Source organism: Enoplosus armatus, chromosome 5, assembly GCF_043641665.1.
Source record: "Enoplosus armatus isolate fEnoArm2 chromosome 5, fEnoArm2.hap1, whole genome shotgun sequence".
Lineage (NCBI taxonomy): Eukaryota > Metazoa > Chordata > Actinopteri > Centrarchiformes > Enoplosidae > Enoplosus > Enoplosus armatus.
This window is the reverse complement of record NC_092184.1, coordinates 23,564,057-23,587,084: the sequence shown is the minus strand read 5'-3', so window position 1 is coordinate 23,587,084 and position 23,028 is coordinate 23,564,057. Positions and strand designations below refer to the sequence as shown.

The 23,028-nt window shown below is 41.0% G+C and overlaps 3 protein-coding genes across 4 annotated transcripts; 2 read left to right on the top strand and 1 right to left on the bottom strand.

Annotated features, from left to right (window-relative positions):
• Positions 1-534: 534 nt before the first annotated feature.
• Positions 535-7,379, bottom strand: nop53 (NOP53 ribosome biogenesis factor). 2 transcript variants are annotated; one of them, XM_070905894.1, is made up of 12 exons: positions 7,159-7,379; positions 6,271-6,347; positions 6,083-6,185; positions 5,239-5,441; positions 4,461-4,516; positions 4,225-4,320; positions 3,860-3,961; positions 3,598-3,759; positions 2,733-2,908; positions 1,384-1,450; positions 894-970; positions 535-781 (listed from the first exon to the last, which is right to left on the bottom strand). In XM_070905894.1, exons 1-12 carry the CDS (start codon positions 7,362-7,364, stop codon positions 721-723), a joined length of 1,386 nt encoding a protein of 461 aa, XP_070761995.1. In that variant the 5' UTR covers positions 7,365-7,379; the 3' UTR covers positions 535-720. The 2 variants fall into 2 exon arrangements, with proteins under 2 accessions (XP_070761995.1, XP_070761996.1); XM_070905895.1 differs by having other exon boundaries at positions 6,083-6,162; positions 6,245-6,347; positions 7,159-7,364.
• Positions 7,380-7,968: 589 nt separating this feature from the next.
• On the top strand, positions 7,969-11,286 carry LOC139285289 (histone H3.3A). Its single transcript, XM_070905828.1, has 4 exons — positions 7,969-8,073; positions 9,015-9,158; positions 9,702-9,855; positions 9,947-11,286. The coding sequence occupies exons 2-4, from the start codon at positions 9,031-9,033 to the stop codon at positions 10,073-10,075; spliced, it is 411 nt and encodes a 136-aa protein (XP_070761929.1). The 5' UTR covers positions 7,969-8,073; positions 9,015-9,030; the 3' UTR covers positions 10,076-11,286.
• A 507-nt stretch (positions 11,287-11,793) lies between these two features.
• LOC139285241 (histone H3.3A) lies at positions 11,794-15,354 on the top strand. The gene is made up of 4 exons (XM_070905763.1): positions 11,794-11,908; positions 12,902-13,045; positions 13,262-13,415; positions 13,802-15,354. The coding sequence occupies exons 2-4, from the start codon at positions 12,918-12,920 to the stop codon at positions 13,928-13,930; spliced, it is 411 nt and encodes a 136-aa protein (XP_070761864.1). The 5' UTR covers positions 11,794-11,908; positions 12,902-12,917; the 3' UTR covers positions 13,931-15,354.
• Positions 15,355-23,028: the final 7,674 nt, after the last annotated feature.

Here is a 23,028-nt window from a genome sequence, read left to right as displayed (position 1 = left end):
TCTGTTGTCTCTTAACTTTTAAATCACTGTTAAATACTTTTTGCTGTATGATAATCTGGATGTCTCAAACTCTTGAGGTTAAATCACACTAGAATACTGATTTCTTGACAAAACTGAACATAGAAAGAAAATATTACCTGCTGATTTACCTACTGTTTTCATGCAAACCCTTAAAGTTTTCACCAAGGCATTTAGGATAGATTGTAAAGTTTACATGTATGAAGTTGCGGTCATCTTGAGACCGGCTCAATGATAGCGGACATAAACCTGACCAATATCCCCACAGTAGATGGTAACACTTCATGCGGCTCTGACCCTGTTATTAACCTAAGCTGCGAGTCTTTACTCATGTACGAGCAGAGTAGTGACACACTGACACTTGGCCTCCGCTGTATACTATAAACCCTTAGAAAACCTTCTCCTGATCGGGGACCTGTTACATAATGCACACTGAAACGACATTATATGAATATGAGAGCGATATCAAACATGCAAGAGAGACACACACAGAGTACAGGAAATACACAGCACCGATGCCCAACACTTTTCATTTCAGTTTATATCATTGATGTGACATATTCATTTGTTGGCAGTAATCGTCTGAAAGGGTCAAACAGGCCCTCAACAGTCATTAAGTTGTATTTACACACTTCCATTATGGTGAGTTTGTGGTTTTAAATGCTGCTCTGGTGTTCAGCTCCTGTGGTCCGTGGGTCGGCGCTAAGTGATCTCTCTAAAAGCCCTCTTCTCCACGTACTTCACCTTATGTCTCCTCTTGAACCTAAGAGACGGGGGGTAGAAAAGCACATTTAAAAAAAAATCAATATACACCTGAATCTGTACATCACTGCGAGCCTTTGATGAGCTGTTACGCAAGAGGCTGAAGTCCTTACTTGGCTCTTTCTCTTGGTTCAATCAGGTTCCTCTTCTGCAGACTCTTGAAGCGGTCCTTGAGGACGCTGCCCTCTGGCTGCAGAGTTGCGGCATTGCGTGAGACGGGAGAGACAGGGCCAGACAAATCCACGTGAGACACATGTCACTCTGCTTTTGACTCAATTCCCACCCAAATTATAAAATCCCATTCACACCACAAAGGCGGATTTAAGAACTATTCAGAGACATAATGGCGGGAGATAAGAGAGGAGAGCTGGGAATGTTCCACTGGCAATTAGATCATATGAAACTAATGATCCCTGTGGGGCAAAGTGGGTCGTCACAGTATTACAGAATAGGATAAAGCTTAGAATAAGACAATACAGAGTGCTGAAGATAAAACACCAACTAAATGAAGCAAAACTCATTACAGATAAAGACTCTGTGTCCTCCCTGGCGAAGGTCAAAGTGGATGAGCAAGCAAACATCGGAACAGTCGGTGAGCAGTACCTTGAGTCGTCGCAGGGAGCCGGCCAGCTCGTCGCTCAACTGAACCTCCAGGTCCTGAGCCTGGAACCTGCAAATAAGGACCGGCATGTTTACAACATAAATAAAAGGAGGTCCATCTACATACTGATCTGCAATCTGTAAAACTTGCGTACGGTCTCATCATTCATTCATTATTCTAAGAAAAACATTGTTGACAATGAACACACTTAGTGTGAAAGACAAATCACAAACAGTTTGGACGCTAAACTTTTGAGTCAATTATTTAAAAAATATAAATGTTTAAATAACATTAGCACAACATCAAACTGAGACGTACTCCTGGAAAATTACATTTTATCCCAAATCCTGTCTCTTATTCCCAACAGGCTTACATATTTCTGTTTATATTATATCAGCTCCCCGTAGAGTTCAGTTTAAAATTTGTGATGTTACTTTTAAAGCCTTCCGTGGTTTGGCTCCATTATAATTTGTGATTTATATATATATATATATTTTTTTTATTGATTTATTCAGCACCAAGGCCCCTCAGCTCTGACAACCAAATACTGTTATAAGTTATAAGGTTACTTCTCGAATTGTTTTGTGTTGACCGCTCGAAATACATGACCCTTGCTCAACTTGCTGCTGCTTCTATATCATCATATTCTGACACACTGAAGACCTTCCTCTCTTAATCAACACCTGCAGTAGGTGCAGAAGTTAAACCTCAGATCTGACGACCTCTAGTGGCGTTTAAGTGATTTCTACAGGACACAGCTGGATTTAGACCAAACTATTTAAACTTAAGCTTCTGAGGACACAGAAATGAAGTTTAACAGACCATGAGATTTTTTATTCTGGACAACACGGGTTTACACAGGTCCTAAACCTTAAACCGCAGCTAAGCTAGAGACATAGAAGCTGGTTTTATTTCCCCAGCAGATATTAAAGATAATCCTGGGAATAAAAACAGGCACGTCACGTGGGTTTTACAGCGTGAAAGGGACACCACCAGATTGAGGAGCACCGTTCAGCCTGTGAGCAGCAGCATGGTGCCGGTACAGTTGGATAATGCTTTACGCTGTAAAGGGAGCTGTAAAATCTGAGAAATGTCATCAGGCTTATCTTGGGCTTCAGAAAGAAAGCTTGCGTTATAAACTGAAGGTGTGGCTTTTGAAAGAAGTGGACATTTAGGCAGGGAGGGTAGGGAATGTAGGTATTTCTGGAGCTTTACTCGTACTAAAAGTCTTTGACCATTTTTTAAACCCATCTCGTGCGAGTCCTCCAGCTTTAAGAAAGTGCAACACTTAATCACAGGAGTAGCCCTTTAACATGTGGACGCAGGTGTGAGGAGCGTGTCAGGTGTGTACTTGAGTTTGCCGAGGCGTCTGGGTTGAGCTTTCTGGGCCTCCTGCTTGGCCTTGCGTTGCATCTGGTTGGCCTTGGTTTTCTGGTCCTGCTGTTTGATGGAGGCCTTTATGGAGCGAAGCTGGAAGAGCTGCTGGTGCTGGCCCGTCTTCCGCCTGCTGGCCAGCCGCCGCTGCTCCTGGGATGGGAAGAGGAAGAAAGGGGATTGTTAGATTGTCAGTGGAGCAACGACAATATGTCAACGTTTTGAGAGCACTTGCTGGAAGCCATTACAATTGACACTCACAAGTTACAACATTGTTTATTTTGAATGGTTTACTAGTTTGGGAATCCATCTAAATAATGAAAAGCATTTTGCTACAAGGAGGTTATCAAACATTTTGCTCTTAAAGAATACAAAAACGCAAGCTCTGCAATTCCAAAATGGTCTCTGAAAAGTTTAAATGTTCCTTAAAATAGAGTTGTAACCAGTGATTATTCTCATTATTCATAAATACGTGTTTTCTTGATTGAAAACAGTGAAATGTCTTCAAATTGTTCTGTCCAAAAATGTAATTTACTCTCACATGTGACAAACAAAATTTAAAGAAACTCTTCACATGCTTCTCTTCAAGTTCCAACTTTCCACTTCAGGAGTCATAAACACAACATCTTATGCTCCTGGCATAAAATCTGATATGAATAAAAAGGTAATATTGATTAACCTGATGAATAAATCTTGCACTGTTCAGTTTCAAGAGTCACTTTATCAAAACTCTTCATTATATTTGTAGAAATACGAGATTTTCTAGAAGAGATAAAAGTGATTTCTATGAATAGAAACTCAACTTGTCTCTAAAATGGGTCAAGTATGAATTGTGTATGTACCTTAATTTTGTCTGCCCTCTCTCTCTTCCTCTGTCTCTCAGTCTTCTTTTCTGCCATTACGATGGCTCCCACTGCCCCGTCCCCCTCTTCCTCATTAGGAGCCGCTTCTTCTTCGTTCTCCTCGTCTACCAGGCCTTCGACCTGCTCTCTAAAGATCGTCTCCTGCAGAACGCACAGACACACGTTAGATAAAAATCAAAGATCCAAACATCGTTAAGAACAAACCAAAAGACAACGGACGAGCTGGAATAATCCTCTGTACCTCGGTTGCTGTGTCTTCTCTGTTGACAGCAAGCTGTTTCGCTATTTTGTCTTCCTCCTTTTGTTTCTTGACCTCCACCTCATGGGCCTCCTGCAGCAAGGCCTGGGTTCACAGAGAGAGGGAGGGAGGGAGGGAGGGGGGAGAGGGGAGAGATCAACAGTCAGAGCAGGTCATTACAACAAGACTATGAATAATAACATAAATCTGCATTGATTAACTGCTTTTGTACTGGATAAACTCAAAAAATTAGGTCATAAGAAGGTTGTACAAGCTTTAGCATCACTTGTTAATGAGTAACGATGAATTGTTCAATGTATATTTTCCTTGTCATGGGTAAGTCTGTGGGCTGTAGTGTCGGGACTCACCTGATGGGAGAAGAAGTCTGGGTTGTAGGATCCTCCAGGAGCGATCACCTCCACGGCAGGAAGCACAGACGGCTTCTCATTCAACTTCTCTGGACGCTGACAAAACAAGTGATGCAGCCACTTCAGCCAAACTCAAACCGCCACACATACAACAGAAAACATCAGCCCCCCGCTGGCAGCTCGTTGGATTAAAGCACACTGTACTTTTTCAACCTGTCACAATAAAACATTCTCACCTTGACGCGCTTCTTGCCCGTCTGCTGAAGGTACCAGGGGTCGGCTGCATCTTTGACTACATTAAAAAGAAAAAAAAATGGTTTCAAACATGAGCGTTAAAGTGTGCTCAAGAGAGCTGATCAGGACTTGGCAGCAAATGTTAGTGCAGAAGTCACATTAAGTTTTCAGTTTGTACAGCTGCCAGAAAGATTGGGCTCCTCAACTTGTAGGAGGGAAATGCATATTTAAGTTGTGGTGACCTAAATTTTTCATTTCACATGAGTACATCAGGCCTTGTGTATCGCAATGGGCACTCCAAATAAACATCCACCAATTCAGAAAATAAAATAAAACCCTGGTGGCCTTCTCTTTTGGATCCCCCTGATCACCACCAGCTGGCAGACGCAAGAGTCTTAGTTTAGCTGAAGAACTCTTTAAATATGCATCCACTTGCATCGTGCCCATATCTCAGGCTCTGATTGGGCACCTCAGGTTTAGCCTGTAACTCCCACATGGATGGACCCGAGGTGCAAGTGATGCACATTTTAGATGAATGTGTTCTTACCAGATTGTAATGGATATTTAATCTATTCATGACCAACATCCCTATTTTAGCATTTGAATCTTAACATGAACTCTATACTTTTACTTCCACATGTGTATCCTCAGATCCCAGATGACCGTTCACACAACGGTCGCCTGAGCTCCTGTGTGTTGTCTTCACATTCCCACAAAAGGAAATACTGGGAGCGCAAGGATGAGATCATCACTGGACAGACACACAGCACCCAAACTCACTCTCTTGTCCCCATATGTCGTAATATTCTCTGTCTGGGTTGTTGTTGGCCTCCGTCACAGCCTTCTTGACCGTCCTGTCGACCGGCCGTCTGTTCAGCAGCCGTTTCTGACTCCGTGGCACCACGCCTTTGGCTGCCAGCTGCTCTGCCTTCTGGGCGATGCGGCGCAGTTTCCTGGCATTAGGTTGCTGAAAGGCCAGAACACTGGGGGGGGAAGAAAGGTACAAGATTTGATTATGCGAGTTAGGAGGAAATGATGGAGAGGAGTCGAAGCATAAACACTAGATGTTTAGGCCTGTATGACTGATGCGTGTTTGCATATCCTCAGATCCCGGGACACCATTTACACAACAGTCTCCTGAGCTCCTATGTGTTGTCTTCACATTCCCATGAAGGAAATACTGGGAGCGCAAGGATGAGATCATCACTGGACACACTCAAACATTCAAATAAACTAATGCATAGGCTGATTTTCCAATATATTTAAAATAAAATCTTCTGAGTTAACAGATAAATAAACACGAGGTTCCGAACCTCCTCCTCCAGTCAGGTCAGAGGTCATCTTGCCCACAAACACTTCATCTGTGATGGAAGTGGTCTGCTTACTATAAAACCCTGTTACTCCAATACATTTGGCACATAAATGAATGACTGGCATATCCAGCTATGACTTATTTAAATACAAGCATGTAGGGCTGTGGTTCAAAAAATAAACGTCCACTGACTTCACAGTTACTACTCGCTTTAAATCAGCTTAACACATACGGAACTGTCTGATTCACACATACTCGAAAATAACACTTTTGCTGAAGGATAAAGCACAAAGGGCTGCCGTGGATACTGACTCTTTAGGTGGTGGGACGAGGGAGTCGTGCTGCAGGATCAGGTCTATCCTCAGAGGACGCGACGCCTTCCCTTTCCTCTTCTTCCCCTCGACAGGATCTGCTTCTTCACAGAGAAACAGATTATTTAGATCCAGGCACACGTTTACATACATATGTATTTACACAAGGTTGTGTAATTAGATATTTACCTTTCTGTTCAGCTTTCTTTGGTTGTCCAACATCCAAAAAGAACAAACTGTCATCTGACTTCTCAGACAGCAGACCCCTGAAATACATACAGATCACATCATGTCACAATTTAGACTCACAACTGAAGACGCTGCTTTTTCACAATGTTTTATCTGCAACTAAAAGTTATTTTCATGAGCAACTAATCTGTTGAGTAATTTGTGATTAACCATTTACTGTACAAAACGTCAGACAAATCATCACAAGTTCCAAGAGACCAAGGTGACGTCTTCAAATAGCTTGTTTCGTCCGGCCAATAGTCCAAAACCCCAAGATATTAAAATGCTACCTCTGATGTGGAAGAAGCAAACGTTTTTCATTTTTACTTTATTAAAAAAGGTTTGATTGGTCAATATTGTTGCCCATTAACGCTATCAGTCAAATAATTGAATAATAATTTCAACAGTTGTACTGATAGTCCTACTTAATAAACATGAATGACACATTTTGGGGGTTCATGAGAAACATCACCAGCACTGTCTGGACACTGGCCCTCAGCCTCGGCACTACGTTAGTGGACTGGACTTGTTGTTTAGCAACTTGAACCCTCTGATTTCACATTGCTCCTGTGACACCGTCTCCGTCACCGAGAACGACATCTTTTCGAAAATATTAACAAAATGTCATAACAAACAGGACTGACCAAACTACCGAAAATAAACACAAGCGACGTTTTAAATATCGCTGATACACGTGCGCGTATGTGAGGGAGGCGACGTCAAACAACTGGACGTAAACCGGCAAAACATCCACAAAATATCCTGCATCACAGGAAAACCTCGTGGTGGACACTTTTTTGAGTTTTCGTTCAACGTTAGCGTCGGTAGCTTACGGCTAACTCAACTCACCCTGTGGTCCTCTCCTGGTGCCTGACGTCTTGTAAAAACGCGTCTATATCATTTATGTCGCTGTGTTTGTTCCAGTTCTTCTTCTTATTCTTGTTCACACGTTTTCTCCGACTGCTGAGCAAGTCTGCAGGGTCTGAAGTGGACTTAAAATTTAAAAAACCTGGCTGTGAAGACGCCACGCGTTTCAACCTCCTGGCCGCCGCCATGTTGGAGAAGAGAAACGCGTTCCTTCTTCTTTTGTGCTGGAGAGCGACGCAGTGACGGTGTCGGCGCCACCTGCAGGACTGACAGTGTAACTGCTACAAAAGCTGCCTCCATATAAATAAAAGTTTAAATTTGTTTTTTTCTCATTGTATCATAATTTATAGGGATACGATAATTATTTTTATTTTCAGCAAAGTGGGTATATTTACATAGTTTTGTGTGATATTCAGAACAATGCAGAGAATTATTATGTCGGTTTTAAATTCTATTTTTTACATACATTAGATAATAAATAAAATTAAATGTGTAAATATAGCATTAAAAGTCTGAAAGACTAAATGTCAGTCACTTTATATTCTCTCTCCTATGTTGAGAGTGCTTCAGTTTCCTTTTTTTTAATTTCCAGGTAAAACACATTTAATAAAACACCAACAATAATCACCTAAACTAACAAAACTGTCAATAATCAAGATTGAGAAAAACTTGTTGCACGACATTGCCCGTGGATGCGGTCATACAATTGTTTATCATGTGGCTGCATGTATGTAATATGTTTTTCCCAAATGCATCATGGGAAACGTGTCTCCTGTTGCTTTCCTATGTTCTTTTTCCTTTTTTTTGGTCCCTTCATTTTATTGCGAGAACAACGCTTTAGAGACTCAAGAATAAATTCCCATTTTGAAGCTGCAATCTTTCACTAAGTTTTCAAAGGTAAGTATCACCATTTCAATAAAACTCTAATCTATCATTTAATGTGGTGTTAGTTCTCGGATGGACGTGTTTTTTCGTTTATTTTCGGTGAAAAAGAAAACGCAGAGCAGTCGAGCTATTATCTGCCTGCTCGGGGAGTCGGGGACCTAAAAGGCATTTGTGATCTGGTCGAATTTGACTCGGAAATGCGCCTAAAGTGAGGGGTCATCTGACAAAATATTGTTCATCAATTGATCCCCTGACATGTCTAGTGTCATTTTCAAAAACTATATTCCACTTTCATGCCGCGGTTTTTCTATTCTTCCGTCGTTTTTATCATCACCCTCATCGTTTGCTACAACGATTTTTCCTTCCCGTTTACATTCTTCTAGCCAGCAGCCAGCCATCATCTTTAGGTGCGCTGGTTTGCGGACTCCGGGCAGCCGGTGTGGGCGGGGTCGCCTGGTTTCCTTCAAAATAGCTTATTCTGAATAAAAAAACAAGGCTTGTACGCGACCGGGGAGGACACTGTGAAGAAACGAACGAACCCAGAGTCTATGCGCAAGGGGCGGGGTTTTTTGGGCAATCATCTTGCTGTGATTGGTCGAAAGGTTCACAACATCCCGCCCCACTGGCTCATATAAAGAAAGTGATTGGTTCACACGATAAAGAGCTGTGCTATGATTCGATTCCTTCGCTGTCCTTTCTACTACAGTCATTGCATAAGCTGCCTGGGATATAGTTTGAAAAAAAATGACGCTTCCAATGCCGATTTATTTGTAAAACTCAGACTCACTGAAGAGTTGAGTCTGTCGTGCTGATGTAAAGTTCTAAATTCAATGAAACACAATTGAGAAATTACATTTTTATCCTTCACATCCTGTACCCTGATTCTGTTGAACATGTGCCTAAAAGTGCTGTGTAGTCACTTCTCCAAAGCAAACTTCGTTTTGTGCCCTCAGGTGATATTAAGTAGCCATGGCCCGTACCAAGCAGACTGCCCGTAAGTCCACTGGAGGCAAAGCCCCACGTAAACAGCTGGCCACAAAGGCGGCTCGTAAGAGCGCCCCTTCCACTGGTGGTGTCAAGAAGCCCCATCGTTACAGGTGAGAGCTCACATAGTTCTTCTGTTTGTGTTGGACAGGTAAACGCTACAGTTTTATGCCCCTTGTTGCATATGTGGATGTAAAGTACAACTCAACTGACTTACAGGTGGATTCAGTAGTTTCCCTCCAGGCCCCAGGAAACTCTTTGGGGACATATTTTATATCTCTTACTAATGCTGTCAACTCTATTGGCAAACTTTGTCACAGAACACAGTAATCTATGTGTATTGTGCATTTGGACTGTTGACTGGAGCTGATATCATATCCCATGGTCTCTCTCAGACTCCTACTAGTAGTAAACTGACTGAGACTGGAGTTACCAACAATATGCAGAAGTGTGAGGTGAAGATGAAACAGGTGAACAAGATGAAAGTCTAACCCCCCCCCCCAGGGATCAATAAAGTATTTCTGATTCTGATTCTGAACAGTAATGTGTTCTGTTGAAATCCAAGAAGGATAACATAACTTAAGCTTTTTGCAAAAGCAGGCAAATCCAGCTGCACCCAAATTTTGCTTATGTTTAGTTTTGCCTCTCCCCTCCAGGCCTGGCACCGTGGCTCTGCGTGAGATCCGTCGTTATCAGAAGTCCACTGAGCTGCTGATCCGCAAGCTGCCCTTCCAGCGCCTGGTGAGAGAAATCGCCCAGGACTTCAAGACCGATCTGCGTTTCCAGAGTGCAGCCATCGGAGCTCTGCAGGTCAGCAGCACTCACCACAGAAAATTATCAACCTAATAACATTTATCATCACTTCAACTAAACACCAATGTTTTGACTCTGCAATCTGCAGGAGGCTAGCGAGGCCTACCTGGTGGGTCTGTTTGAGGACACCAACCTGTGCGCCATCCACGCCAAACGTGTCACCATCATGCCCAAAGACATCCAGCTGGCACGTCGTATCCGCGGGGAGCGCGCTTAAAATGTTTTCTGATTTGTTATCTGCTGTCCTCTTGTCCCTTCACCACTCTTTCTATCCCTTTCCTTCCTCTATACTTAGTTAGTAGTTTGGTTTGAGGTTCTATATATATCATATGATTGTGATAACCGTAAAATGTGTGATCATGTCTTCTTTGGTGCTACTAGTAGCAGAGTTTCCTTAGAGATATCTTCATGTATGTCTGAAACTTTGAATCACAGTTACACTCCTCACTTCTTATTAGCTAGTTCAAAGGGATGCCCTATCTGTATGAACATATGAATAAGGTGTTTTTGCGAGGCCAAGAATAGTGTGTGATCTTAATTGAGCATAGGAAATAGCATTAAGGTTGAGACATTTTCATCTTCAGACGGACATATACATTGATATAATGGGTCTTCTGATTTTTTTTTCCCTTTTCTTTTTATTATAAATTTGTTGTAAAAGTAGTGATTTTTCTTTTTTTACAATAATGGTGTATTTCTACTGTTACTGTTTAATGTATCAAAATACAAAAGTTTGATTCTGGTTGTCAATTAGAAACGTCATTGTGCTAAGATGACACTGCATTTTTGGCAGATTACAAGCGGCATATATGTAGCAGACCTATGTTGATCATACTTTGATTTTCAGCCACGTTATTATGTCCAGGTAATGTTTTGACTTTTTGTTCCTCTCTCAGGTTGATATGGTAACCTAATTTTTTTTCTACTGTGTCTTTGATTTATGTTTTCAGTCATTTTTAAAAGCAAAATATTTGTACTCCGGAAATTCACATACAAACATAATAAACAGATTCTTGTGGTTAAATAAGATATAATACTATTCCTATGTGGGCTGAAACGGTTAGCTGATGGACTAATTAATCTGCAACTACTTCGATAATCTATTATAATTTTCCAAGCAAATGCGTAAAACAGTCCCTAATCCCAGTTTTGAGGATTTTCTGTTTGTCGTTGTGTTCGTAAACTGAATTTCTTTGAGTTTTGAACAATTTGAGGTCACCGATGATGGACATTTCTCACAAGTAAACAAAAGAATAAGTTAGTTTCAGCCCTAATTCACATTCTTACGCATACATATAGTAAATTTCGGTTATCGTGCATCCTTATAATAAACATATACTTACTAAAAAAAGAAGTTTCAATTGTGTAATGCACCTGAGTATTTGGGCTGATTTGGATATTTAAATAAAATAAAAGGCCATACTTTCACTGAAACCCTCTTTATTGTAAATTAAATCCAAAACAACTTGACTTTTCTGTGGACATTACTGATAAATAAGTTGGGTATCTAAAAAAACAACATACAGGTCAGCAAACAATCATCTTTGAAGATTCATCGCTTTCGTGTGTTTTCCTGAGTTTTTATTTTAAAAAGTCACTTCTAAACATACTTTTAGCAGTTGTCACATCATTGTTATCCATTACAACGCATTCAAACCGCTTTTGAACAACCACTAAAATGTACGACTAACTTTTCAACGCCAAATGTCAAACTTTCGGTTTTATCCGAATAGTCACGTTCATATTGAACGGCTACACAGCAGCAGCACATCTGCAATTCCCGTCAAACTGGTCAGAATTTAAAGCACCGACTTGTTCTATAAATAGGCCTTTTAATAAAACGCAGTCAAACTAATTACACCGCGTTGACCGGCGTGTGTCAAACTCTTGAAAGTGACCACTGAATTGTTGTGAACACTGTTGCATTGTGGGACAGATGATTGACGCGGCGGCCATTTTCCCGCTGGACGCTGCTTCCCATTGTGGATACGAAGAAGAAAATAGAGACAAGCGAAACATTTCTCACGACTTATACTCACTTTTTCCCTAGGTAAGCCTCTCGAAATATCTCACCGTGTTTGTGAATGAACTTTGTATTTTTAAGTTGATTTTTTTATTATTTGTAAGCACATTTAACAGTGAAAAACCTTTTATTTTGTCGTGTGGCAAAATAACAAACACGGCTGTCGAAACGACAGTGAAATGCAGTCTTTACTGCAGCCGTTCAGATGAGGGGAAATTCTGTTTCAAATTATGCGCCGGTTTAGCTCGGTTCTACGCAGCCGTTAGGGACCGTTCAGCTCTCCTATTAGTATCTATGAGTTCCTTGAAATGTCTTCTGTGTTGTTCTCTCGTTTTCCGCTACGCTGGAACAGCGGATATTTGTAAAATTGAAGTTGTTTATGTGCTACTCCGTTGCTCTTCTGCCCTGGGTCTTTATCCCGTTTGCGCATCAAACCGCCGCCATCATCAGAGCGGGGTAGGCGGGCCCAGCAACAGTGGAAGGCAGCTGTAGGGTCCGCCTAGTTTAAAGACTCTGTTTGCTGATTGGCTCATACGTGATATTTCCAGAGACGTATTTGTCTGCCAGCCAATAGTGTCGCCGTTCATCTTTGATTGATATTTGTCCGGCTGATTGCGATAGGGAATGTCTTGTATGTTTACTTCCCCAAAAAGTTAACTTAATTCAAGTTGCCTGTTCCAATTTAAAATCCTGTGTAATATAATACGTATCTTTTATATTTTAAAACACAAGAGCCTCTGAGAGGGTTAATAATCACTATTTAGGAAGCGTCTTACACAACAGTGGTTTTCACCTCGAGTGTAGAAGTATCAGATCATCAAAATACAGTAACGGACGCAATATTTTACTTTCTGTCTGCTTCTGTGTTTGCATTAATGTTGCAATTAAAGCATTTTTCTTAGTAAGCAGAGTAAAGAGAGTGCAATAAATCAGAAGACTTAAAAGGGGAAGTCTTGATGATGAAATGTCTTGCGCATACTAAACCAATACCGCTGAAATCTTTATCCTTATCTTCTTCAGGTGATCTTTAGTAGCCATGGCCCGTACCAAGCAAACTGCCCGTAAGTCCACTGGAGGCAAAGCCCCACGTAAACAGCTGGCCACAAAGGCTGCTCGCAAGAGCGCCCCTTCCACTGGTGGTGTCAAGAAGCCCCATCGTTACAGGTAAGAAAGTGTTTTAGGCTTGACAGAAATCCTTAACCATGTAGGGATAAAATTATATAGGAAAAAAACATTTAAATGTTATTAGAACGTAAAAGAGTATAACAAAATCATGTGTCCTGCTTTGTGTAGTTTGACTTTTAATGTAGTTGATATAAAAAAGTTATTCTTCCTATATCTTATGCACACAATGACATTTTATTTTAACATATTGTGAAGGCCTGGCACCGTGGCTCTGCGTGAGATCCGTCGTTATCAGAAGTCCACTGAGCTGCTGATCCGCAAGCTGCCCTTCCAGCGCCTGGTGAGAGAAATCGCCCAGGACTTCAAGACCGATCTGCGTTTCCAGAGTGCAGCCATCGGAGCTCTGCAGGTCAGTGTTACAATCTAATCCACACTATGCACTCAGAGTTGGCTAATGATTGTTAATTAGTGAATCCCATGTGTACACTTAACTGTACGTGAAATATGATATGGCAAAGGCTGGACAATTTTTAAGTGAAGTGATGACAGCACATTTACACATAGAAAAAGCAGAGTTATAAAATACTACTAATGTGCATATATATGTACAGAATGTGCTAAATGTATGTCATATCCATATAAGCAGGTGTTCTTTACTGACTGATCAGTTAATCAAGTGTAAAAAAAAAAAAAAAAAGAAAAACTAATGACAATTGCCCATAATACAGTTATCAAACAATTTATCATTTTATCTCTATTGACAACTATTGCATGTCCCGTTGTCCTTCTCTGCAGGAGGCTAGCGAGGCCTACCTGGTGGGTCTGTTTGAGGACACCAATCTGTGCGCCATCCACGCCAAACGTGTCACCATCATGCCCAAAGACATCCAGCTGGCACGTCGTATCCGCGGGGAGCGCGCTTAAATGTTTTTCCTCCTCTTGGTCTTCCTCCTTCTCACCTCTTCCTGCCCTTCCTTCACCAGTCTGTCTCTCCATCCCTCTGCCCCTCACCTGTTCCCTCTCTCCCTCCCTCCCTCCCTGTGTTAGTAGTGTGTAGAGGAAAACTGATTATATTATGGATAAAGTGTATAGTCGTGTTTTTCTTAGTGCTCTCAGCAGCAGACTTCTAGGGTTCTATCTTTTTGTGCATGTACCGACTTCACTTTGGTGATGAGATCTCCTCAAGCACACGTCTCCTACTTTGCACTGTTTCTAACCTGACTCTGTGGGGGAGAGGATGGTTTGTGGATAGAATAAGGAAAAAACAAGGACTAGAACAATGCAAATTTTGGAGGGACAGACAGGAGGAGAGGATGGGTATTTGTCTGCTGGGGGACTCTCGTCTCTTTTCTGCAGCAGGGTGCTAGAAGAACTTACCTGGTCCTCCTCTTCTGCTTTCTATCCCCTGCCAGCCTCATTCCGAAATGTGCAGAGACGACAACGTTAGTCTCTTGTCGTGAAGGCCGAGGCTGGATTTTCTGTCCCTGTATGTGTCTGCATGAGTGTTGGCTCTGATCACCACAGCAAATTGTATACAATCCATCAGCATCTTTGGAGAAGTTGATTTACGATTACCATATTGATCATTGCTGTCATTCGTCATTTTAGGGTGTTTTTTTTTTTTTCCTTCCAAAAAAAAGTCTCATGCACAGAATTTTTTTTTCTCACTTCAAACTATTTGTGGATGACATGGAGATGGGGGGATAAATCAGATTAAAACACCTACAGAGAACAAAAAAAAAACAAATTTTTCTACTGAAATGTGAAGCTACTGACTTGTTTTGGCACCAAAGTTTGATCCTCTTGTAGACACTCTTTTTCCTAACTGACAGAAGAGTTTAACCTCACCTGTTTTTGTGGTGTTCAAATTGGTTTCATCTAATAATTTAAAGCCAAAGCTTGAGAGCTCAAGTATGGTGTCAGATCCTCTTTTTTTTTTTTTAGCAGTGGCTCATTTTTTAATAAAGAACCTTTTTATGACAAAGGTTTGTAATGTTCTCCAAAGCAAAAAGCTCTCAAAGTGTGAAAATGATTTTTTTAAAAACAAAATAACTGATTAAAATGTGAAAATGTATTGTAAATCAGTGTTACATGACAAACAATACTGGTCATGTTTTCTGTATACGTCCCCCCGTTGCTTCTGGGTTTTTTTCTCCGGATCAGTTGATCGTCTGTATACCGTCTCTCAGGTTGACTCGTCACCCTTTTAACTTAATTTTTATTTTTTTTGCTCAGTTTAATTTTCTTTTTTTTGTTGTTGAAATGTTGAGGATGATGTTTCAATTAAACAATGTTTGTAATTTCCAGATTTGTCATATAAGGTGGTAATAAATGGATGTTACACACAATCCCGTCTCAGTACTTTCATCTGTTTTATCACGCCTACTTCTATTATAATAATACAAATAATGTTCTATAACAATATGATATTTACAGTTAAGAGAAAAGTTACAATTGGACAATGGTTTTGAAAATAAAAAGGCCATACAACACTGTTCCTTTACTATTTCCTTGTAAAACAGTTTGTTTTTGAGGCTCTGGCATTGAGAAAGATCAGGTAAATAACCAGCAATAGACTTGAACGGACATTTGGACCCACGTACATAAAAAATGGTTCCTCAATTCAAACAGTGCACGACAAAATAAAGCTGAAACATTGCTGCCACTAAGCCATAGCTCTGTGTAAAAGGAACTCAATGAATAATACATACTTTTACATTCTGATAGAGCCACTAAGCAAGTCTGGAATATTTTGAGGTTTGGAACAAGCCTGTACATGTTCACACACCATGAACAACCTCCCAGACAGTCAAAATATTATGAAATTAAAGAGCACTCTTGCTTTTAGGTTCCTTTACCATAACATGACCCAGAATCCCAGATCAGTAAATAATTTTAAATACTTAATGTATCTTCTGTAGCCTAAAACTCCTATGAGCCCTGCTCTAACAGTGATGCCAGTTTTACCACTAGATGGCAGTAAAACACCATGTTTGTGTTGGTTAAAAACTCCTTCAAGCTGAGGAATGGACGTCCTGCTGACGTTGAATTGTGCTTTAGCTCACAGTGAATTAGGACAGTGTTGTTATTTGTATTAGACGAGTGGATTCGCTTTTCTCCTCCTTAAACACACACAAACTAAAATGTATTTTCCACCTCCCGCCTTTGTTATCCTACTAATGGAACATGATTCACTTCTTCATTTACATGTCTGACCATTAAACTAAATTTAAGTCAAATTGTTACAGGAATTGATGATACAACACTAATTAGAAGAGACGTCTTTATCCGGTTTTCTATTCTTTCTGGATAATGTACCCGTCTTTCACACAAACACACAGATGTGAGACTCCAGCATTACAATTAATATCCTTTTCTGGGTTGACATCATTCCCCTCATCAGTGTTTCATTTCATCCTTCTACTTCCTTGATTAAAACGGATAAAGCCATGCCCTCAGCCATATTCATTACAATGAAACACACACACACACACACACACATATTCACCCATGTCACTGTGGCCTCAGCTATACTCATTACAATGAAACACACTTAGACAAACAAACATCTAATCAAACACCAGCCTTTAATCCTGTTGTTTTGAATGGGCACCACAGCCACAGTGGTGTGGACACACACACACACACACACACACAAACAATCACTTCTTCGGGGTGAGGGGTCAGCTCCGTCTCCATCCGGTTAAGTGTTTTGGGAATCACAGTTCAGTTTGGTGTCACCTCTGATTGATAGTTGAAATGATATTAATGAGCCACAAATAGAATCGGTCAAATAAATCTGATCTTTCTGAGGAAAGAAGGCTCAGTTATTGAATGTTGTTTCAGTCGTTTTTTCACACAAGACGTAGTGATGCTGGAATTGTCTATGAGCTCTGAGTATCCTTATGGTTTTACTTGTATTTTTGGGTTTGATCAAGTTTACATGTCTACATCTACCATGGATACTGTGACCCTAAATATACTATAAAATAGGGTCAGCCTCACACCATCCATCTTATTGCAAAGGTGTTTCATTTATTACATATTATCTGAGAAAGTTTACAGTTCTGATATGAAAACGACGAGCCAATCATGTAATAATTCATAAAATGTGATCTCTTCTTTTCTCTTCTCTTCTCGTTTGTATTCAGTAACGTACATTTTTTCCAGATTGCAGCGAAAACTGGGTTCTCACAGTTAACCAGATAATTACACATGAAATAATTTCATTCTTTGGATTAAAGATAAAAAAAACAGCTAACCCTTAGCTAATCTCACTGCAGGATTACATTGCAGCATATCAAAGAACCGTTTCTTTCAGGATTTGGACCCAAACACTGTGAGAAACGGTATGAGGGAGTAGGAGAGTCAGGCTTTTATTGTTCCAAATAAGCTTGAATAATTATGAATTATGATGATTGCATTGTCGTGCTTAGTGGGGACAACCTGGAAATATCTTTTCCACAGAGTTTTCATTTTGCAAACTTAAAAGTGGAGCTCAGAATAAGTAAAATAAGGGGCCTCTGTTATCAAAGCTATCATCACCAGCCAGAAAACCAAACTTTAGTGATTGCAACATGAGCCCCTCTTGTTTCTCATGTGTACATCTGCTTTGTTCATCAGAAACATGGAGGACAGTGTGCTTTTACAGCATCATGTCCACTCATCAGCACCACTTTTAGCAGTTTGCTGCCCTACTTTTGAGCATATAATGGACCGTACATGTTCATACATCTGAGGTACGTGCAAGGTTATTTTTTTCTAATTGTATGTCTTCGTCCATGTGTGTTTCAGTGTGTATGTATTTGTGTGTGTGTGTACAACTGTGCGTTTGCCTTCCCCAAGGTCTGCATAGTGGCGCTCCATCTGTGGCACTCAGGGGATTAAAGCCAATCTGTCTGTCTGCCGCTCAAAGTGCTGACCGTCAGACCAGCACCAGATTAACACAGTGCTGGGATTGGTGGGGGGGGGGGGCATGGGTGAGGAGAGATGGGGTGTGGGTAGAAGAGAGAGGTGGATGGATGTTGAGGAAGAGAGAGAGATGTGTGTGTGTGTGTGTGTGTGTGTGTTGGGGGAAGGTGGGGGGGGGGTGGAGTGGGTAGGGGGGTGGGTTGAGAGGTCGACCCCAGATTAGTACACAACTGGTCCTGAGAAGGCAGGGGGCTTATAGACATGGAGCAGAGAAGGACAGAAGGGGAAGAAGGGCGAGGCACAGATGTACAGTATAAGGTGGGTGGGTGGATGGGGGGTCGTGGTTAACAAACCTCAGTGGAATGAGGAGTTGTAGTACTTTTCGTGGCTGAGTACATTTGGGGTGGAGGAACAGAGACAGGTAGACTTACAAGGCTGTTTAAGAAGATGCACCTTCCTAAGTTTTCTGGAAATCTTCCACTGCAGGTTGAATGTGAACATAACTATTCTCCAGGTGCAGGCAACTGTGTTATAAAGGCCTCAGTATGCTTCACACAAACAAGGTCTTACTATCAAACATACATACACATTTAAAAGCGTGGTGTTTACAGTATACCACTTCCAAATGGCCGCTTGAAGACTTGTGTATTTTCCCCCCCGGGGATCAATAAAATATATCTGATTCTGATCCTGAAGGGGTTGTACATAGCAGAGGTGGGTTGGAGGATGAATCACACAAATGTGGATAAGGTTTCAGACAGTCCCTCCTTGAAGGCATTGAAGGTGTTGCACTCAGTAATCATGTACAGTTTGTAAAAAGCTCAGGCCCTCATTACTTTCCCAAATGTATTTTAAGAGGTCATGATTATCAGATTTGTGATCTCAAGGCCGGGTTATGTTTGAAACTAACTAGAGTCATACAAAGTGTCATCAAACACGTCTGAAGGCAAAAGTGTTTATACTTTTCCCAAATGGCCACACGCAATCAATCAAACAAATAAGGATTTAACAGCACACACTTTCTGCCCATCTCTCCTTGCAGGCATTCATGGTGTTGTGTCGAGAGAAGGTCAAACTCAGTCGGACTGTCGGACTGTTTGAAGATCAGACAAGCACTTTGTTTGAAGCATACTGAGGCCTTAAGGGTGTGGGCTGCCTACCAAACAACACTGCAGTCATGAACTTACAGTAAATTGATATGGACTAAAGTAAGGGGCAAATGTTGACAGCAGATAAAACCTGGAAGACCAACACAAAGTCAATAAGGATATCATGAGGTAATGTCTTTGGAAGGAATACACAAAGTGACACCCATGTTGTGGTATGTTGCCACAAATAAAAAGCTAAATAATTGTGTAGTTAACATCAGCACTGAGTAAACTGATGGGGTTTCCCTCACCAGTCCCTCCGGAGTGAAGGGACAAAGTCCAGGTGGGATAATTGGCAGTAAATGGGAAAGACATGGAGGTTTTGTGTGGGTGGTGGGGGTTGCAGTCATGGTGGGAGGGGCTGGGGCTGGGGGGGGGGGGGGGGGGGGGGGGTGAGTGGGTTCAGACCACTGAGATTAACATAGTGTACTAGTGCACAAAGAGACATGGTGAGCGGGGGAGCCGCGGGGGTCGTGGAGGGAGTCGGGAATTGCGCCCAGGGATTAAACATGTTTAGCCATTAGCACAACCTGGTCGTCAACTAGCAGCACATCAGGGTTCAATGGAGCCACATACACAGTTTAACAAGAAGTGTAGCTATTAACAAAACACTGACAGTTATATGTTATATATATTTTATCTGTTTTACCTGTTTACGAATTACAGGTAATGACGAGACGTTGGGGATATTGTAAGACGTAACCATACAGTTTACGCGCATTCGGGAAACCAAAACAAGCTAAAAGTTGCTTAACACTTTGAGCTATTTGTAGGGTTAGCAAGTGACCCTCTCACAAAGTGTGTGTCTCTGGCCCAGGGTTTGTAGGACAACAGCAGTTTGTACAGTGTGTGTTTCTACTTAAATGCAAGTGCACTCGGCAAACAAGCTAGCTAGCCGATGTGCTAAAATAATTCGTTGATCTTTTGTGTTGTGCAGCACAGAAATAGACACATGCCTCCCGCTCGTCATTCCTCCCAACAGCTCAGTCCAGAGTAAAGGGGTTGCAAAATGTGAAACCTCATGCAAATGTACCAAACTGTAAAAATCCAAAACACAACACACAACCTTGACAACAAAAGGCTAAATGACTAAATGCTTTGTGTCTTGGGTCTTCTGGTAAAAGTTGCACCTGAACACACCACAGAGACTACAGCTAACGGACAGTATGAAAATAACTATAATCGACTATAATAGGCGTCTTTATTCCTGTATTTCAAAACGAGCACCGACGGTCGGCCACAGACGTGGACCAGTCAGCTCGGGGTGTCAGGGGGTCAAAATCTAAACATATGAAGATACTGGCAAACTGTTATTTGTTATTTTCCTCTCCCAAATAAATTAGAAATCTCTGCTTCGAATAACAATTTGTCTGATATAAAAACTTTATTGATAACCTGGTTAAAAAATCATCTTTCTCCCTCAGAATCTATTAATATGCAAATCGTCACTTCGTACTTTCCCCCGTCAGCAGATAAATATGAAAACAGCCTTCGAGCGTCAAACTCTGAACACAAACCATTCTGCAAAGAGAAGCTCGAACATCACAGTCAAGGAACAATAAACAAAACTCTCTTTTTTTTGGACCTATTCTATTAATTTCAAGTCATTCCAAAGTTCAGTCTCGCTTGCTGTTCGTGGCTGTGAGTTGTGTGTGCTGTACCAGTGTGTGTCCTGGTGTGTGTGTGTACTGGCCTGTGTCTAGCAGGCCATGTGCTTCTCTGGTCACACTGCTACCAAAAACAACAACTCTCTCTGTCTCTCTGTCACTGTGCTCGCGTCTCTACAGCGCCCCCTGACGACCAGTTATGGCACTACACAAGGCACACATGGCACAAGCAGAAACACAAGTGAACACTGAGCAAACACGTTTCAACATGCACAACATTTCAGTTTATTACCCCTGATTGTTCACTTGTTATCAATAAGACTTAAAAGAATATTAATAAACAAATATTTCTTTAAATGTTGAGCCCAGGTCAGACACTGTAATGGAAGAAAAGGCCCTGTGAAACTGAAAAAGTCCCAAGTCATATATCAGAGTGAACATGTTATTTCCTTATTGTGTGTGTCTGACTGAGGCGTTAATACAAGAACTCAAAGTACATGTCGGCTGAATTCATACATATATATATTTTTAATGTTAATTTTTATGGGGGCTCATTTATGACACCTGAAACAAGTATCCACCACCTAAGTTTATTATTCAGTATTTTTTAAAGACTATATCATAATTATGAGATATTATCTTATCTTATATACCTATACATAACGACTCATATTTGGTGAAAAGTGCTTCCATAATATAAGTTAGTTGCTCACGTTTAAAAATTCACAGTATATTATGTGGGTCTGTGTCAAGTTTCACGATATTTAGACAATCAGCCAAATGGCCACTGTGTTGTGAGGGCCCTTTTATGTAAATCCAGAGGATTCTCGATCCATAGGATTTGCACATTATGCAAGATATATATATTTAATGGCAGACAGTAAATATTTGTGTGTCTGTCCGTCATAAACAGACTGGTTGATGTGTTTGTTGCTGGCATGTAAAGAGATGAAACAAACATGTTGACTTGTTGTTTCCAGAAGGGGTGTGTGTGTGTGTGTGTGTGTGTGTGTGTGTGTGTGTGTGTGTGTGTGTGTGTGCCTGTGTGCTGGTATGTGTGTGAATGCATCAGTGTGTGTCTGACTAATATTTTGTAAGTTAATGGAGGCACCCCCTGACCCCCCCTCCCCACCACCACCACCTCCCACCCACCCCATCAGTTTGTGATTGGTCTGTGGCTCCAGCATCAGGGATTAGACCATGTTTCCCCACTTTACGCCCCCTCCTCCTCTCTCTCTCTCTCTCTCTCTCTCTCTCTCTCTCTCTCTCTCTCTCTCTTTCTCCACACATCACATGATCCGTTACATCACGGGATTGAGGTCAGAGCTGGATTAGGGCGAGCGAGCGAGCGAGCGAGCAAGAGAGGCAATGCTGGAATTATTGAAAGTGAGGGAAAAGAAGTGGGAGGGGGGGGGGGGGGTTCAGATGGCCTGCAGATGAAGAGAGGAAGAGAAAGAGAGAGAAGAAAAGAGAGATGGGAGCTATAGAGAGAGATTGAAACAAAGAAAGAGGAGCAGGGGGGTGAAGATATGCTGGGGTTTACTCTAAAAGGGGGATTGAACAATGCAGAGGTCTTGGTGTCATCGTGTCTGATGTTCTAAATGCAGTAAAGTGTGTTTGACAAAGTGGAGCTCTGTAAGAATAAAACATTTGTAAAATCGTTTTGCAGGAGATGAAAGATATATGCACCGTGCACTAAATCAGTAAATCCGGCTTTCATGCTTGTTTTGTATGAAGTTCTCATTCTCTGTACATGCAGTGCTGCTATATTAAAAAGAAGTGTTTTTGGCAACACAGTGAAAATGAAGTGGTTCATATATTTAACTGTAGTGAAGTAAATAACCAGACTTTAAAGACAATTTATAGCTTCCAGGCTGATGTTTTCAGTGTTCAGAGGTGGAAGAAGTACTGAAATATTTTACTTAAGTAAAAGTAGTTATACCACAGAGTAAAAATACTCTGTTTCAAGTAAAGATCCTGCATTAAAATGACCAAAAAGTACCAAAAGTACTCATTATGCAGAATGGCCCATTTCAGAATAATGTTTATTATATTATTGGATTTATTTATGCACTAATGTGTACATCACTTTAATGTTGCAGGATGTAAAGATGGAGCTAATTTCACTGAATGTACTTTATCGGCTGGATAGCTTATGAATTTACTCCCAGGGATCAATAAAGTTTTACCTGAATCTATAATATTGCATCCTCATTTATTTGTTGATTAGATTTTGTAAAATTAATCTTAATCTGAAAAGTAACTAGTAACTAAAGTTATCAAACAAATATAGTTGAGTAAAAAGTAAAACATTTGCCTCTGAAATGTAGTTGAGTGACGTAGCATTAAATGAAAA

Coding starts and splice junctions, on each gene's coding strand:
- nop53 (XM_070905895.1), bottom strand. CDS start 7,364: ATGGCGGCGGCCAGGAGGTTGAAACGCGTGGCGTCTTCACAGCCAGGT. Junction 6,348..7,158: donor CACCAGGAGAGGACCACAGG/GTGAGTTGAGTT, acceptor TATGTATTTCAG/GGGTCTGCTGTCTGAGAAGT. Junction 4,517..5,238: donor CGACATATGGGGACAAGAGA/GTGAGTTTGGGT, acceptor TTTTTAATGTAG/TCAAAGATGCAGCCGACCCC.
- LOC139285289 (XM_070905828.1), top strand. CDS start 9,031: ATGGCCCGTACCAAGCAGACTGCCCGTAAGTCCACTGGAGGCAAAGCC. Junction 9,159..9,701: donor AAGAAGCCCCATCGTTACAG/GTGAGAGCTCAC, acceptor TCTCCCCTCCAG/GCCTGGCACCGTGGCTCTGC. Junction 9,856..9,946: donor CAGCCATCGGAGCTCTGCAG/GTCAGCAGCACT, acceptor TGCAATCTGCAG/GAGGCTAGCGAGGCCTACCT.
- LOC139285241 (XM_070905763.1), top strand. CDS start 12,918: ATGGCCCGTACCAAGCAAACTGCCCGTAAGTCCACTGGAGGCAAAGCC. Junction 13,046..13,261: donor AAGAAGCCCCATCGTTACAG/GTAAGAAAGTGT, acceptor CATATTGTGAAG/GCCTGGCACCGTGGCTCTGC. Junction 13,416..13,801: donor CAGCCATCGGAGCTCTGCAG/GTCAGTGTTACA, acceptor CCTTCTCTGCAG/GAGGCTAGCGAGGCCTACCT.